This window comes from Onychostoma macrolepis, chromosome 15 (assembly GCF_012432095.1).
Source record: "Onychostoma macrolepis isolate SWU-2019 chromosome 15, ASM1243209v1, whole genome shotgun sequence".
Taxonomy (NCBI): Eukaryota; Metazoa; Chordata; class Actinopteri; order Cypriniformes; family Cyprinidae; genus Onychostoma; species Onychostoma macrolepis.
Genome location: NC_081169.1, coordinates 7,501,532 through 7,517,459, shown reverse-complemented (window position 1 = coordinate 7,517,459; position 15,928 = coordinate 7,501,532). Strand labels below are relative to the sequence as shown.

At 35.9% G+C, this 15,928-nt stretch overlaps 2 protein-coding genes across 4 annotated transcripts in view; one reads left to right on the top strand and one right to left on the bottom strand.

The window, feature by feature from the left end:
• Positions 1-9,194, top strand: part of mtus2b (microtubule associated tumor suppressor candidate 2b) — a 43,765-nt gene extending 34,571 nt beyond the window's left edge. For all 3 annotated transcript variants that reach the window (XM_058745354.1, XM_058745353.1, XM_058745355.1), the window contains 5 exons: positions 2,615-2,688; positions 2,771-2,869; positions 4,178-4,297; positions 4,484-4,581; positions 4,927-9,194. In XM_058745354.1, coding sequence (XP_058601337.1) covers positions 2,615-2,688; positions 2,771-2,869; positions 4,178-4,297; positions 4,484-4,581; positions 4,927-5,134 — 599 coding nt within the window. In that variant the 3' untranslated portion in view covers positions 5,135-9,194. The remainder of the gene's footprint in view (positions 1-2,614; positions 2,689-2,770; positions 2,870-4,177; positions 4,298-4,483; positions 4,582-4,926) is intronic.
• Positions 9,195-9,490: 296 nt separating this feature from the next.
• stoml3a (stomatin (EPB72)-like 3a) lies at positions 9,491-15,921 on the bottom strand. Its single transcript, XM_058745352.1, has 7 exons — positions 15,057-15,921; positions 13,699-13,802; positions 13,518-13,590; positions 13,294-13,376; positions 12,346-12,549; positions 10,890-11,024; positions 9,491-10,043 (listed from the first exon to the last, which is right to left on the bottom strand). The coding sequence occupies exons 1-7, from the start codon at positions 15,115-15,117 to the stop codon at positions 9,849-9,851; spliced, it is 855 nt and encodes a 284-aa protein (XP_058601335.1). The 5' UTR covers positions 15,118-15,921; the 3' UTR covers positions 9,491-9,848.
• Positions 15,922-15,928: the final 7 nt, after the last annotated feature.

The following is a 15,928-nucleotide window of genomic DNA, read 5'->3' as shown; positions in this document are numbered from 1 at the left end:
CCTGTGGCAAGTAACAGGTGTGGACAATGTAGTGATCACACTTGCAACCAGTTAAAATGGGGAAAAGTTGACTCAACCTTTGTGTTGTGTGTCACACTGAGCATGGAGAAAAGAAAGAAGTGTAAAGAGTTTTCTGTGGATTTGAGAGACATAAATGTGGAAAAACATGAACAATCTCAAGGCTACAAGTCCATCTCCAGAGATCTTAATGTTGCTGTGTCCACTGTGTCATATCATCAAGAGGTTTACAGACCATGGCACTGTAGCTAACCTCCCTGGACGTGGACGGAAGAGCAAAATTAATTAAAAATTACAACGAAGGATTGTTCTAATGGTGGATAAAGAAGTAAGGAATAATTGACGACGGGCCGTTGAATTATTAGAAAAATAATGCACACCCGAGGTGGTTCGTGTCGTGGCCGTTACACCTCGGCTGTGCATTTATTTTTCTAATAATTCAACGGACCGAAGTCAAATATTCCGCTTATACTACGGTTGCCACACCTCAAGACATCGATCAGATGATATATTTCAAGGCATTCGTCCGTTTTTTCTATTTAAATCGCTATTCTGAGTAGGATTATTTCTTCCGCATCTCATCCAACGCCTCCGTTGCTAATTCCAAAACGTCATTTTAAACCTAGTAACGGAGGCTTGAGCCGTTGATAACAGACTAATGCAGTAAGTTATGAGAGAGAGAGAGAGAGAGAGAGAGAGAGGTAGGCAGGCAGTTTCTCAAACGGAAGGCTGCATCCTCCTGAGGTCGCATTTGTAGGCTGCATACGTCATCAAGCCTGGTTTATATCAGTTAACTGAGCATTAGATTTGCGAGTCAAAAGCATATTACAACAATTTACACTTAACTAAGAATAATGGTCAAATTTATAACCATTAATATACTAAAATAAGATCTTCTTTGTGACGTATGCAGCCTACAAATGCGACCTCTGGAGGATGCAGCCTTCCGTTTGAGAAACGGCCAGAGAGAGAATTACCTCTGTGCGTCTCTCAATAGTGTTCGGCAGCAATGTCTCTAGTTATAGTGAAACTTAGTTCCTTTTGTTCACGAACAGAGCCGTTGTTGTTACCTCGCTTGTGAGAAGTCATGTAGTTTTTAAGTTGTTAAACTACTGATAAAATCATCAGAGTAGCACTAACAACATTAGCGCGATCTATGTTAGTGTGTGTGCAAACTGTAACTGTTCTGTATGTGCGGTCCATGAGGGAGAGAGAGCAGGAGAGATAGAGTATGTGCTTTCCATACATAATAAAGCGTAATTTTGTGGCAAAAACATGGACATGATCTGTCGTTTTTATCCTTTTGTTTACTATATTTATTTGTTTGGCCAGTGTCGTTGTGGGTTTTTGGTTATTTTGCTGTTGTAAGACCTTTGAAATAACAGAAATAATTTGGCGAAGTGATATGGTCATGTAATGTGGTCAAGAGCTGCCTGGAACTATGTTCGCCGTGCGTTTCCCTGAAAATAATTGCACACCTTAGAACGTTCGTCAGCCAATTAGATTCAAGCTTTCAACGGTCCCGTAGTATAACCCTGATTAACTTCCAAACAAATTCAAGCTGATCTGCAGATACAGGGTACAACAGTGTCAGCTCTCACTATCCGTCGCCATCTGAATGAAAAGGGACGCTATGGTAGGAGACCCAGGAGGACACCACTGCTGACACAAAGGCATAAAAAAAGCAAGACTGGAGTTTGCCAAAACATATGTGACAAAACCACAATCCTTCTGGGAGAATGTACTGTGGACAGATGAGACAAAAGTAGAGCTATTTGGTAAAGGACATCATGGCACTGTTTACAGAAAAAGAAATGAGGCCTTCAAAGAAAAAAACACAGTCCCCACAGTCAAACATGGTGGAGGTTCAATGATGCTTTGGGGTTGCTTTGCTGCTTCTGGCACTGTGTGAACGGTATCATGAAATCTGATGATTACCAAAGAATTTTGGGGGCAACGTAGTGGCCAGTTTCAGAAAGCTGCGTCTCCACCAGAGGTCATGGGTCTTCCAGCAGGACAATGACCCGAAACACACTTCAAAAAGCACTCAGAAATGGTTACAAACAAAGCGCTGGAGAGTTCTGAAATGGCCAGCAATGAGTCCAGATCTGAATCCCATAGAACACCTGTGGAGAGATCTCAAAACAGCAGTTGGGGGAAGGCATCCTTCAAATCTGAATGACCTGGAGCAGTTTGCAAAAGAAGAGTGGTCCAAAATTCCAGTAGAGAGGTGTAAGAAACTCATTCATGGTTACGGGAAGCAATTGATTTCAGTTATTATTATATAAAAGGGGGTGCTACCAAATATTAAGTTAAGGGTGCCAATAATTTTGTCCAGTGCATTTTTTGGGTTCTGTGTGGAATTGTATCAGATTTGACTTTTCTTCTCTGTTTTTTTTTTTTGTGTTGTTCCAATGCAATGAACAACACATGACTGTAATAGCTATATAAAGCTATATAACAGGTTTGGTCCACTATGAGAGCTTCTGGTCGAAGTCCCTGCTTAACACCATTACTACAGATGACTGAATCAAAACTGTCTGTTAATTTCTTTTCATCTGTATATTACTAACATGAACTGGTTGTTTGTTTTTAGACTTAAAGATGGCACATGAGCAGCAAAAGAAGTCAATGGAAGAGGAATTTGAGAAGCTCAGACTCTCACTGCAGGTACTGTATGTCCTCACTTTAAATGCCAACATGCATTGTACCCTTTTCTTAATAATAGCATGTGTTTCTGTGTTGTGTTTAGGATCAGGTGGACACCTTGACATTTCAGAACCGCTCTCTGCGAGACCGGGCCAAGCGCTTTGAAGAAGCACTGCGCAGAAGCACAGATGAGCAGATAGTGGTACTGTTCTTCATATTTGTGTGTATGTGTGGGTGGGTGGCCAGTGGTATTAAAACAGCAGTTCATCCCCAGATGTTTCTCCCATCCCCAGAAAAGAAAGATATTCATACATATCTGGAATTAGGGCAAGTGAATGTCTGGAGAATTTTAATTTTTGGGTCACCATTTTTTGTCTAGAATAGCTCTGCAAATTATGGACATTCTGGGATGCTTTTTAAACAGTAATGAAATATGCTGGACACTTTTTTACTGCTTTGTAATTAAAGGATTTGTTCACTTCCAGATAACTAATTCTTGATCATTTATTTACCCCCATGTCATCCAAGATGTTCATATCTTTCTTTCTTCAGTCGCAAAGAAATTACGTTTTTTGAGGTAAACATTTCAGGATTTTTTTCCATACAGTGTACTTCAATTGTGGCCAACGGTTGAAGGTCCAAATTGCAGTTTCAGTGCAGCTTCAAAGGGCTCTACACGATCCCGACTGAAGAATATGGGTCTCATCTAACAAAACGATCTGTCATTTTCTAAAAATAAATGAAAGTTTATATACCCGTACTTTTTAACCACAAATGCTTATCTTGCACTAGCTCTGCAATGCGCATGCGGAACTTCACACATTAACTAATCAAGTTGGAAAGGTGTACTTCGGTTCAGAAAGGTAGGGTAGAGTGAAAAACTCATCTAATTTTCTCCTCCAACTTCAAACTCATCCAATATCGTTGTTTTACCTTTTTGGTAAAGGGCGTTTGACTTTCTTTTCAAATTAACTTTGTAAACACTGGGGCAGTACTTCTGCCTACGTCACGCTTGACCTTTCCAATGCGACTACATAATGTGTGAGGTTGTGCTAGTGCAAGACAAGCATTTGTAGTTAAAAAACTATATAATTTAGTATTTTTTTTTTATTTTTTAGAAAATGACCAATCATTTAGCTAGATAAGACCCTTAATTCCTCGGCTAGGATTGTGTAAAACCCTGCACTGAAACTGCAAGTTGGACCTTCAACCCGTTGGCTGCCATTGAAGTCTACTATATGGAAAAATATCCTGGAATGTTTTCCTCAAAAACCTTAATTTCTTTTCGAAACAAAGAATGCAGCTGCAGAAAGACATGAACATCTTGAATGACATGCGGGGGGGGTGAGTAAATAATTAGGAAGGTTTTATTCTGGAAGTGAACTAATCCTTTAATTTATTTTTTATAATGTAATTATAATCAAATATATAAAATAAAAAAAAAACAGTTATGGTTCTGGGATTTAGAAACGCAGTAGTTTGCATCTGTTTTCTGTTTGTGTGTGTACAGGATGCCCTTGCTCCTTATCAGCATATTGAGGAAGACCTGAAGAGCCTTAAAGAGGTCCTGGAGATGAAGAACCAGCAGATTCATCAACAAGAGCTCAAAATTTCAGAGCTGGAAAAAATGGTGAATTACAATAACAAACATTACAGAACAATGTTAAAGATAGCTTTAAATATTAATTAATTAATTAATTAATTAATTGTATTTATTTAATTAATTATTTTAATGTATATAATGAAGAATAAAGCTAAAGTGCTCTTCTGAAATCAGAAATCAGTGATTTAGTGTATTTGTCATGTTTTTACACAGGCCCAAAAGAATGTTCTGTTGGAGGAGCGTATTCAGGTGTTACAGCAGCAAAATGAAGACCTAAAGGACAGGATTGACCGCAACCTTGCTATGTCCAGGTTTTTATAAAACATTTCAAATTTACACCATTAAAGGCACCTTAGTTTGAGAGGATTTCCACAATACACTATTTAAAAAAGTGTATTATGGTATTGATGGTTCCATGAAGAACCTTTAACATTCATGGAAGCTTTCCATTGCACAAAAGGTTCTTCAGAGTGGAAAAAGTTTTAGATTTTTTTTTTTAAATGTTCTTCACAATAGATATTCTTTGAAGAACTGTTTACTGAAAGGTCCTTTGGCACCACTGTGAAAAGGCAGAAAACCTTAATTTGTAATAGTGCATGACCCCTTTCAAGCTACAGATAGTACAAGCTCAGTAGTTGTTTCCTCTATTTTACCAGGCAACTTTCAGAGGAAAATGCCAACCTGCAGGTGTACGTTGAGAAAGAGAGCAACGAGAAGAAACGACTGAGTCGCACCAATGAAGAGCTTCTGTGGCGTCTTCAAACGGGCGAGTTGAGCCCTCGAATGTCTCCCACCCAGTCGCCCCTTCATCGACCAGCCTCTAGTCCAACTTCACCCTCCCGACAACAGCCCTTCCCTAGATGAGTGTCCAATTATCTGCCTTTCTTACTCTGTCTCTCGCACTCTTTTTTTTCTGTAACTCATGTTTCTCATTTTGTATTCTGACTGGATGGAACAGAGGATGCTCTCACACCTCTTTCACCATAGGTGGTGGTCATAGCGCTTTCAGTTTCATCATGCCAGTGTCAGTTACTATATTAGTTGGTACAGTGATCAGGGTTTGAGTGGACTTTTTTGAGTGTGACTGAACAAAATAGTTGAAGGTGTGTACATGTAAATGGATAGTCCGCCCAAAAATGTAACATTCTGTCGTAATTTACTCGTTCTGAACCTACATGACTGATTTACTTATGTGGAGCATAAATGGAGAAGTTTGTAAAAAAAAAAATTTTTGTTCTTTTTCGAACAATTACAATGATTAGGGACTGAAGCTTGTAAGCTTTAAAAAGATGCATGGAAGTCAAATTTAAATTCACCGATATACTCCGACTACTCCGAGTTGATCTCGAGAATTAGTCGGATTCATGGAGAATCAATTGGGGGTGCGTTTTATTAAAGCATTTCAAGCAAAAGTTGAAAGTTCCATTGTTACCAATACTTTTTCCATTGTTACCAGTTTAATGTTGAATGTTTTCATGAAAAAACAGTTCCAAAAAACTCTCAAACAGCTTCACAAAGTTGTTTGGTGGGAACTACTGCCTTTAACTTGTGATTAGAAGTGAAGTTATTTTCTTTTTCTTCTTGAAGAAAATTTAATTCTACATATTTTAGTTTTTCATGGAAATGAAAGAGTTTGATGTCAAAAGGAATCAAACATCTGGAAATGAAGCCAAACAACAGAGGACAAAAGAAGCAAAGTAGTCCTCAGGTCACATGTTCATTATATAAAGCAATAATCTTACATAATTAGCAGAAGTTATTACTGCACCACCTGCATGATGCCACTAACGACAAAGTTACTACGGATTCAGGTAACAGTCATGACTAGCTAGTTGATTTCACTAGTGATGAGGTAGTTAAGCAGCAAATTACATTGGGAAATGCAGACAACTCCATGAATTGAATTAACTGTTTAATTAATAAAATCTCATTTATTCAGTCAACGACCAATATGATTTTGGTCAGTTCTCACAGTCAGTTGACTAGCAGACTTGCAATATAGCACACAAGTTGTATAGATCACTTTTACTACACTTTTATAGTGGTTTGACAGCTTGAAAGCATCAGTCCCGTAATGGCATGGAAAAGAATGACCAGCACATTCTTCAAAAGTTCTCCTTTTGCGTTCCACAAAATAGTCAGTCGTACAAGTTTGGAACAACACGACAATGAGAAATGAGAGAATTTTGAGCTTCAAAATTGTTAAATTAACAAATGAGCCTACACTAGAGAGAACAAAAAAAGGAAAATGATTCTCCCTTTTTTACTGTAAGACTATATAATGTGAGTCACAATGTTGTGCATTATGTTTCACAGGCAATTTTGGAAATATATCTTTTTGTACCTTCCACTCTAATGGATTTGGGTCTTGGGCTTGTGCTGAGGTTTTCCGTTTGAACAGGACATCATGGTGCTTGTTCCCTAACCTTTGCCTATTGTATCAAGCTTTTCCAAAGATTGATCAGGACAACATGATAGCTTATACAGTTTTACTAGGAATTTGCCTTTTTCAAAGGAAAACCACCCACCAGCAACCTTCTGTGCAAGCCCAGGCATTACTGTACTCAATACACCAAACAGGAAAGCACAGGAAGACATCTTTATAGGCAAGTTTAGGACGGACAGCTGTCATTCAAATGAGGTAAATACTTTGTCAAAACAGGATGTCAACTAATAATTATGTAGTCTAGGGGCTTAAATGGTGATACAAATGAGTTTAAGATGTACTTACACTTTTTAAGGTGGTTCATTCGCATTTTGTGACCACTATACATGGATGCTAATATTAGCATGGGCTGACAATGCAGTAGTGTAAACAACATGCAAAACTTCAACCTGCTGTCTTTACCTTCATCTCATGTTTGTGAGGGTAAACAAGCCTCATGCCTTCATCTCAACTGTCCATGTTTACAGAAATCTTCGGGAATGCATTAAGCTGTAAGAACTGCCTATGAACTGATGTCACAGTTATCAGTCATGGCTGTTTATGTCCCTCTTCTCTGTACAGTATGTATCATAAGTCTTCCGGTTGCTCTGACTCAGACAATATGCTTAAACTGCATTCATGTGGACACTATGAGGGCTTTTGTCCTACTTCATAGAGACTTTCTTGCATAATATTTAGCTGAAAGTTGTTTGCAAAAGTACTACAGAGCATTACGTTAGCATTTTAAGTGATCATGAGTACCTCAGTTCTAAAAAATGCAGGCTTCTACAGAGACGTATTGTTTATTGTAATGCATTCAGGGTCTACAGTGTCAAAGCCATGGTCTTAATACAGGAAAGTCTTTAGTCGTGAATAATAACCAGAAAGTATTTAAACTATACCTGCATTTATCTTCCCTGAATGGCCTAAAACAACTTTCCTGTATATTAATTGGATCATTTGTATGTGTATATGCACTTGTATTCTTGCTGACGTTGTGGTAAAAATCTGGACTCAATCTTTGGGAACTTTAGAAAGGAGTTAGGAAGTCATCTTGTTCATGAATGTTTTAATGTCCTGAGGGGACAGTATACATGTTTTATTTTATGTCTAAGTGTACTTAGTATTGCAGCTATTAGTGATTACATTTTTTATGATTAGCATAAATGACCATGATTGATTTTTTTATAGGAACATAAAATCATTAACATTCTTCAGCCTTAACATTTGTACTGTACTAACACAGAGAGTGCAAATGGCTGCTGCCATTTACAAACACTTGAACTAAGATGATGGCTGATTTTAGACCATTGTACTAGAGAATTTTATTTATTTATTCCTGCTCGTTCTGAGAGTACCACCTCCCATCTCAGTCAGTGATCCAGCTCAGGTTAGGAAGGTGCATTACAATGTCATTCACAGTTTGACTCAATGCATTCTAAAACATCTTCATGTTGAATCTACTGAACGGAATGTAATACCAGACTTCTATTTAAATGTATTTCACTCATATAGCAATTAAATTGAAAGCTCTGAATGAAATAATGAAATATAAAAATCAACTACCTGTCTGCTATTACAGTTCTTTGGGTGTCTGCTTGGATTATGCTCATCTCTGCTTTTGAACTATAAATGAAAGGAAATCTTCAATCAATCAGGTTGTGAAATGCACAGATTTTTTGTTTTTTTCGTTTGTCTTTTTTTTTTCTTCCTTTCCTGTGTGTGTCCCATGGACATAATTATGGAGTTTCTGAATGCTTCTTTCATTCATAAAGGAACAGTTCAGCCAAAAAATGAAAATTTTGTCACTATTTACTCATTCTCATATCGCTCCAAACTTGTGTGTTGTTATTTTTGTCCATGTAGCGTACTTCAAATTTTAACAATTGTGCCGTGCTAAAAATTATTTACCTAATTTGGTATTCCAGACACTTAAAAATTGCTTGTAAATATCTTATTAGCTATATTATCACCAAATATTGGATTTAAAAAGCACCATAAACATCATAGTTTATAATCAGTCTTTACAACTTGTGCACTATGTTCCAAATGTATCCATACTGTGAACTAGTGTTGCATTGAGTAGAAAAGCGTATACGTTTGAGAATTAAAAGAGAATGAGTAAATAATGACTGCATGTTAATTTTTTTGATGAACTGGAGTACAACTGGAATACAAACACAACTGTCTGTCATTGGATATTTAAGAGAGGGCTGTAACATGGATTGTGTTAATGAAATGTCCTATTGATTTTTTTTTTTCTCTTCTCCTAATTTGTGTTGTATAGCTTGTATGAGCTTTATGCGTGATCTATGTTACAACACGTTAATGGAAAAGCATGTCTTAAAGCTGTGATATAATTTGTTTCGTTCAAACCTCGTTAGTGTATCTACTCACTGTTGTAATGCATTCAAAAACTCTTTTGATGATTATGTTGCACTTTATTGCCCTTTGGGTTTAAATATTAAAAGAAAATGTAAAAACATCCTGTTTCTTAGAGCTGACTTTCAACTCATTTAAAAAGAGGTATAACTTTTGAGAGAAGATATATATTTTTTAATTATTATTTTCAGTTTCCAAGAGTCTGTCAAAATAAAATATGATAAATTAATAAATTATAAATTATTATTGCTAAGATATTATATATATTTATAATATTGCTATTATACTACAGTAATTAATACTTCAGAAACTGTTTCACAATCTGGTTATTAAAAAATAGGTTACCCACAAATGAAAATTTGCTGAAATTTACTCCCCACATACACCAGCTTTGGCTCTGCCTCAGAGTTTGTTTCTTCATTAGAACAGATTTGGTGAAATCAGTATATATAAGGATAAGGATTTGTTTCTTACAAACAACATCACATCACAATATGTTAATTGATGGACTGGAGTTGTGTGGATTACTTGTGGATTATTGTGATGTTTTGATCAGCTGTTTGGACTCTCATTCTGACGGCACCCATTCACTGCAGAGGATCCATTGGTGAGCAAGTGATGTGATGCTAAATTTCTCCAAATCTGTTCTGATGAAGAAAGAAACCCATCAGCATCTTGGATGGCCTGAGGGTGTCAATTTTCAGCATATTTTCATTTTTGGGTGAACTATTCCTTGCAAAGGCTGCATTATTTCTCTGAATTGTGAATCATTCATTCTTTTTTGGATGTGAAATGCTGAATGATATCAATAGGCAAGGGGAAGATAATGGTGGAGTTTCTTTCTGCAGCGATGGTGCTTAGAGTCTGGAGGTATCGCAGCTGCAGAGCTGATGGTGACTCAGCGATCACCAGAGATGCTTCCTTCAGTGCCCGTGAGGCGTTCATCTCACCCTCAGCTGCAATCACCTACACAGAGACATAATAATACACTTGAGTCGCTTGTGTTGTATGTTGTGCCTGATGTGGATTTTCCTCAACATAATGTATTCCTCCATATTTGGCTCAGCTATAATATTAAACTGTAGGGCTGTAATCACTGATTTTCTCCAAATGACCCTAGAAGGCCTGTAGAGCATTGCTTTTGGGAGTCTCAATCCAAATAAAACATTTACTTGTGGGAAGTGTGACATTTTTAATTAAAAAAAAACCCATATTAAAAATATTGCCATTTATAAGGGGGTTAAAAATTAAAACAAAATGATTTAGTTTTTTATAATGAAAATCTAATAATAATTAAGAATCGAATAATCTATCTAATAATTATAATAATAATACAATTATTAAAACGTATGCCATAATGGGTAACAGGGTTGCAAATTTGCTTAATGTATCACTCAGTAGAAGTTAGCTAGTATGGCACCAAATTTTGGTTTATATGAATTCAGAAAAATATATATATTTCCAGTTAGTTGGGTGTGAGAGTTTTTAGAAAATCTATTTGGAATTTGTCTTTCTTTTTTTAAAATTACATTTACAATTACATTTAAAATCAGATACATTATCTTTAAGGAGCTGTTGCCATTGTGTTTGGTTTGGATTATATGTATTTGCTTAGACAATGCACTGCTCAAGTCTTCTTCAGAATACATCAGCACTGATGCCATGTGATGTTGAAACTAAATATTCAATATGAGTGCACTATTTTGTCATGTCTAAGTTCAATGTTGGGTCCATTATTCAGGCAGTACTGACTTTCATAATCAAATACTAGTACATGAATGACTGCATTCGATTTTGTTGCGATGGTCTCACCTTTGCACGGGCTTCTCGAGTTGCTTCAGCTTCTGCAGCCATGGCCCTCTGGAGCTGGAGGGGCAGTTTAACATCCTTTATCTCCACTCGCTCCACTTTAATGCCCCACACGCTTGTGGCCTCATCCAAGGCAGTCTGTCATCATGATGATACAAAGCTGTCAGGATCTGGAAATATGATATAGCCTTCTTGTGGGCAGATCCCTGGGTTTAGCTTTATAGCTGATGCATCAGTTTAATAGCAAATAAATAATTCTGGACTGTGTCTGAAATTGCTCCCTATAAAGGGTATAGAGGAGACAGTTTTAGGGGGACAGCCATTTGTAGTTATGTCTGAAACTGAAAACTGCAAGGGATCACACCAAATTAATTTCCACATCTAGGACAAATTTAGCAGTAAATGCTTGTGCAAGTAAGCACTGTGCTTGACACAAAGGAATTTTATGTATTAAACAGCAAGCACAAACTAAAAAACAGCGGAACTTTTGCACACTTGTTTTCATTCTTTTACACACAGTGAAAGTGAAAAGTGACATGACATGTGGCCAAGTATGGTTACCCATACTCGGAATTTGTGCTCTGCATTTAACCCATCCAAAGCACACACACGCACACAGCAGTGGGCAGCCATTTATGCTGCGGCGCCCGGGGAGCAGTTGGGGGTTCGGTGCCTTGCTCGAGGGCATCTCAGTCGTGGTATTAAAGGTGGAGAGAGTGCTGTACATTCACTCCCTCCACCTACAATTCCTGCTGGACCTGAGACTCGAACTCGCAACCTTTACTCTCTAACCATTAGGCCACAACTTCCCCGTTGTCACAATATAAGTATAATATAAAAGCACAATGTGAGTAGCATATTCTGATACTATAAAATAACTGGATAAGGGACATACTAAAATTTTGACCATACCAAAATTACCAAATTTAAATGATTAGGTCCTCTAATTCACCTCACTGATTCAGCGATCCATTTGCAGCAGCTTGTAAACTCACAGTGAGTGATTATGTTGTGAAGAACATAATGAAAGTTTATATTAAAGCCAATTCCATAACTTTTTAAATGTTTGTAATATTATGCACAAATTCAATTGACTACTTTGTGATATGTTTAACATCTTTTTGTCCCTTTGAAAGTTAATCAGTATGGTCCGTGTGAACTGTCATTGTATAAATAACTGTAATAAATATAAATGAATAAATATATTAATAAACAAATTTTAAAAATGAAAAAAAAAAAAGATAAAAAGAATACATATATAAAATAATAAATAAACAAAAACAAGTATGTAGTAAATTAAAGGACTAAATTTAATGAAAAATATTTTTGCTTTAACTTTATTTCCTTTAGATGTTGTCATACTGTCACAATACTCTATATTTATGTATTCATCCTTTCATTTATTTTCCCATTGGGGGCCCTTGGAATCGTTATACTGCTGCTCTGAGAGTTCATGTACCTGCATGTTGTATGAGATGCCCTCTCTGTCAGACAGCAGCTCTGACAGACTCTTTGTGCCCAGGACATTTCGCAGGGTGGTCTGTGCCAGCAGCTGTGTTGCGTGGCCTGCGTTGAACACGTTGGCCACGGAACAGATCGGGTCAAAGACACGAAAGTACACCACACCGTCCACACTCACAGTCACAGAGTCCTTCGTCAAGAACTGTTCTCACATAAACACAAATAGATGCTCATCTTTTCATATAATGAACTGAATCTTTAAATTAGGTTATCAGATCTAGTTTATTTAACATTCTATTGGTATGACACTTTTATTTGGACACTTGTACTTGGTCAAGGGTTATCTCAGTAATAAGGTGTAGTAATAAGTAAAGTTAACTATGAAAACTAAAAAAAACTAAAACTTTTTTTGTTCTTAAAATAAAGCTGAAATAAAATAAAATACAATTAGTAGATGAAAAGCTTAAGAAACCTTACTGAAAATTCAAAATATTTAATATATTTAAACACACACACACACGTTTCTGTGAATTGTGGGGACTTTCCATAGATTTCTATTACTTTTATACTGACCAAACTATATTTTCTATCCCCTAACCCTAAACCTACCCCTCACAGAAAACCTGTTTGCATTGTTACACTTTCAGATAAACATCATTTACTAATTTTTAATCATTTTTTTCCCTCGTGGGGACCGTAGGCCGGTTCCCACAATGTGAAGAATTTCAGGTTTTACTATCCTTGTGGGGACATTTGGTCCCCACAGTGTAGCATAAACAAGCACACACACACACACACACACACACACACACATATATATATATATATATATATATATAAACTTAAATATAAATGAAAGTTAAATATAAAAACTAATAAAAAATACAAAAGCACAAAAAATACTATAATAACAATTATATGATTAGTAATATGATATTATTCGTACCTCTTGAGCAGGAATATCAAATGTCACCGTTCTCAAGTCCACCTTCCTGAATGTATCAGTACATGGCAGTACAAAGAAAATTCCTATATAACGTAGAAATAATATACAAATATAGATGATTATGTATTTAAAGTACAGTAATTATTATCAGGGATGTTCTTTATTAATAACATACAATTATACAAATATGTAGGCTACTATTTCAATGTAAACCTTTGTCATACCAGGTCCTTTTGGTTTCTTGTCCACAATACGACCTAATCGAAAGATCACGGCTCTTTCATACTCCTTCACAATCTAGAGTGAGTCAGTGAAGTACATTGTAAATACAGTTAGTCATCCTAGATGATCATTTCTGTGTTGAAAAATACATTAAATTGTCTATGGAAAATCTACAAATCTTACCTTAATGCACATAAATATGGTAACAGGAAGCAATCCTATAGTGATAATGATGGCGATAAAAATAATAAACCAGCCAATGCATCCCATTGAGGGAGGTTTATCATCTGAAAGACAGGGAATTAACAGGGACAATCCATGAGTAGGCCTATGGTACATTTTGTTGCACCATGACTGTTTTTACAAGCAAAAGGCACACATCTCATATTCTTTTTTTCTAAGAACTATTACTACCTGGGGAGATGTAGAACAAGAATCTGGCGGAGTTGTCAGAAAACAATTAGATTTTATATTTTTTATGAACTTTTAAAAAGTGCTCATATTAGCAATGTAAATAGCATTTGTCATGACTTTGGTATGCAATTATTTAAAAAATTATACAGTAAAGTAGCATGAAAATCACCACAGTGGTACTTGGGGAGATGAAGAACAAGAATCTGGTGGAGTTTGCAGAAAACAATTTGATTTGATCTTTTTATGAATTTTTAAAATATGTCTGTATAGCAATATAAATAGCATTTGTTATGAATTTGGTATGCAATTATTAAAAAACGATACAGTAAAACAACATGAAAATCATCACAGTGGTACTTGGGGAGATGTAGAACGAGAATCTGGTAGAGATTGCAGAAAGCAATTTGATTTTATATGTTTATGAATTTTTAAAATATGTGATACAGTGAGGTAATAAATAGCATTTGTCTTGACTTTGGTATGCAATTATTAAAAAATGACACAGTAAAGCAACATGAAAATCACCACAGTGGTACTTGGGGAGATGCAGAACAAGAATTTGCAGAAAACAATTTTTTTTTATTTATTTATTTTTTTTATGAATTTTGTAAAATATGTATACCAACATCAAGTGTCTCAGGCCAAAACATACATAAAACATTTTACAAAAACATTTTACAAACCCATTGCAAGTGTTTTATTGAAAGTTTAATACACTGAATACAATTAAACAATAAAATAACATTAAATAATAAGTGCCTGTATAATGTGTTTTTTAATTAGCCTATTATTATCATTAATTGACTGTGGTTTCAGTTTGATACGCGATCTTTAATTTGCAAAGGTTTCGAAGCTTCATGGCTATCACTACCACACAACGTCATGTACACGCGCAACAAGATTTTCGGCGTAGATGGTGTGACTGTAGTGTAAAACACTGAACTGTGTGTGAACGTAACCGTATTAAGGACTCAAATACAGGACTGACAACCGTATTATGCTGCTGTGTGAACGTGGCCTGTATATGCTGTATATATATCCTTTGTTTAATCATTACAGTTACAGTTGAAAAGTGTAATATTTCAAATATTTTTAAGATTTTGTTTGAGAAATGAACAAAGGTGTACCTTGTATTATATGTCTGCTACTCTCAGTCTCCCGGTCTTGAACCCTGATCACGGTGGTCATTTTGAAGAGCGACACAAACTTGAGATGTGTTGCTGTAAACAGCAGGTTACAGAAGCTGGTAAGGTGTGCTCACCTTCCCATGAGGGTGTGTCCTGCTTCCCACTAGACCAGCTGCATGTAAACCAACACTGGAGGTGAGGAATATTCGGACTCATTTGATATCAGATGTGAATACCACGAACCTGAATATTACGTGGTGCAAAATAAATCCAATAATATTTTATTTGTTCAGAGTTTTCCATTCCTGTTGTTTGTTTGTTTGTTTTTTAACACATATTGTGGGACATTTATAATTCATAGATATCTGCACCATCACATGGCAGTGGAAATATGAGCTGTTAAATCACATGACAAATGCTGATATACGACCAGATATAACCTGTGTGTTGTATTCTCTAAATTGACATTCCAATATCATATTATTTCTGTAGTTTTGGCCCCTTTCGGTGAAGCTCTGCTCCTCAGTGTTGCAAATAAAGTATGCAATTTCCTACAAAATTGTTTCATTATTACAGGTTATCAAAGTCTATTTAGGTACAGACATGGATTGGAAGATGGATTATTATTATTTAAATTTTTTTTTTTTTTTTTTACATTTTTTAGTTTTAAAGACAAGGGTATTTTCCATAAAATGGCATGTTAGGGCAGGTTGTCTTATGTGTTTTATATGTATACAGTATATTAAAAACAATTTAAGTTTGCCAAAACCATTGTTTGATGTTCTTGTAAAATCACAATTACATTTTCTTTCATAAAGTTTGTATGTATACCTTTTGTAAATTAGATACTTGGTCATAAAGAGAAACTGTAT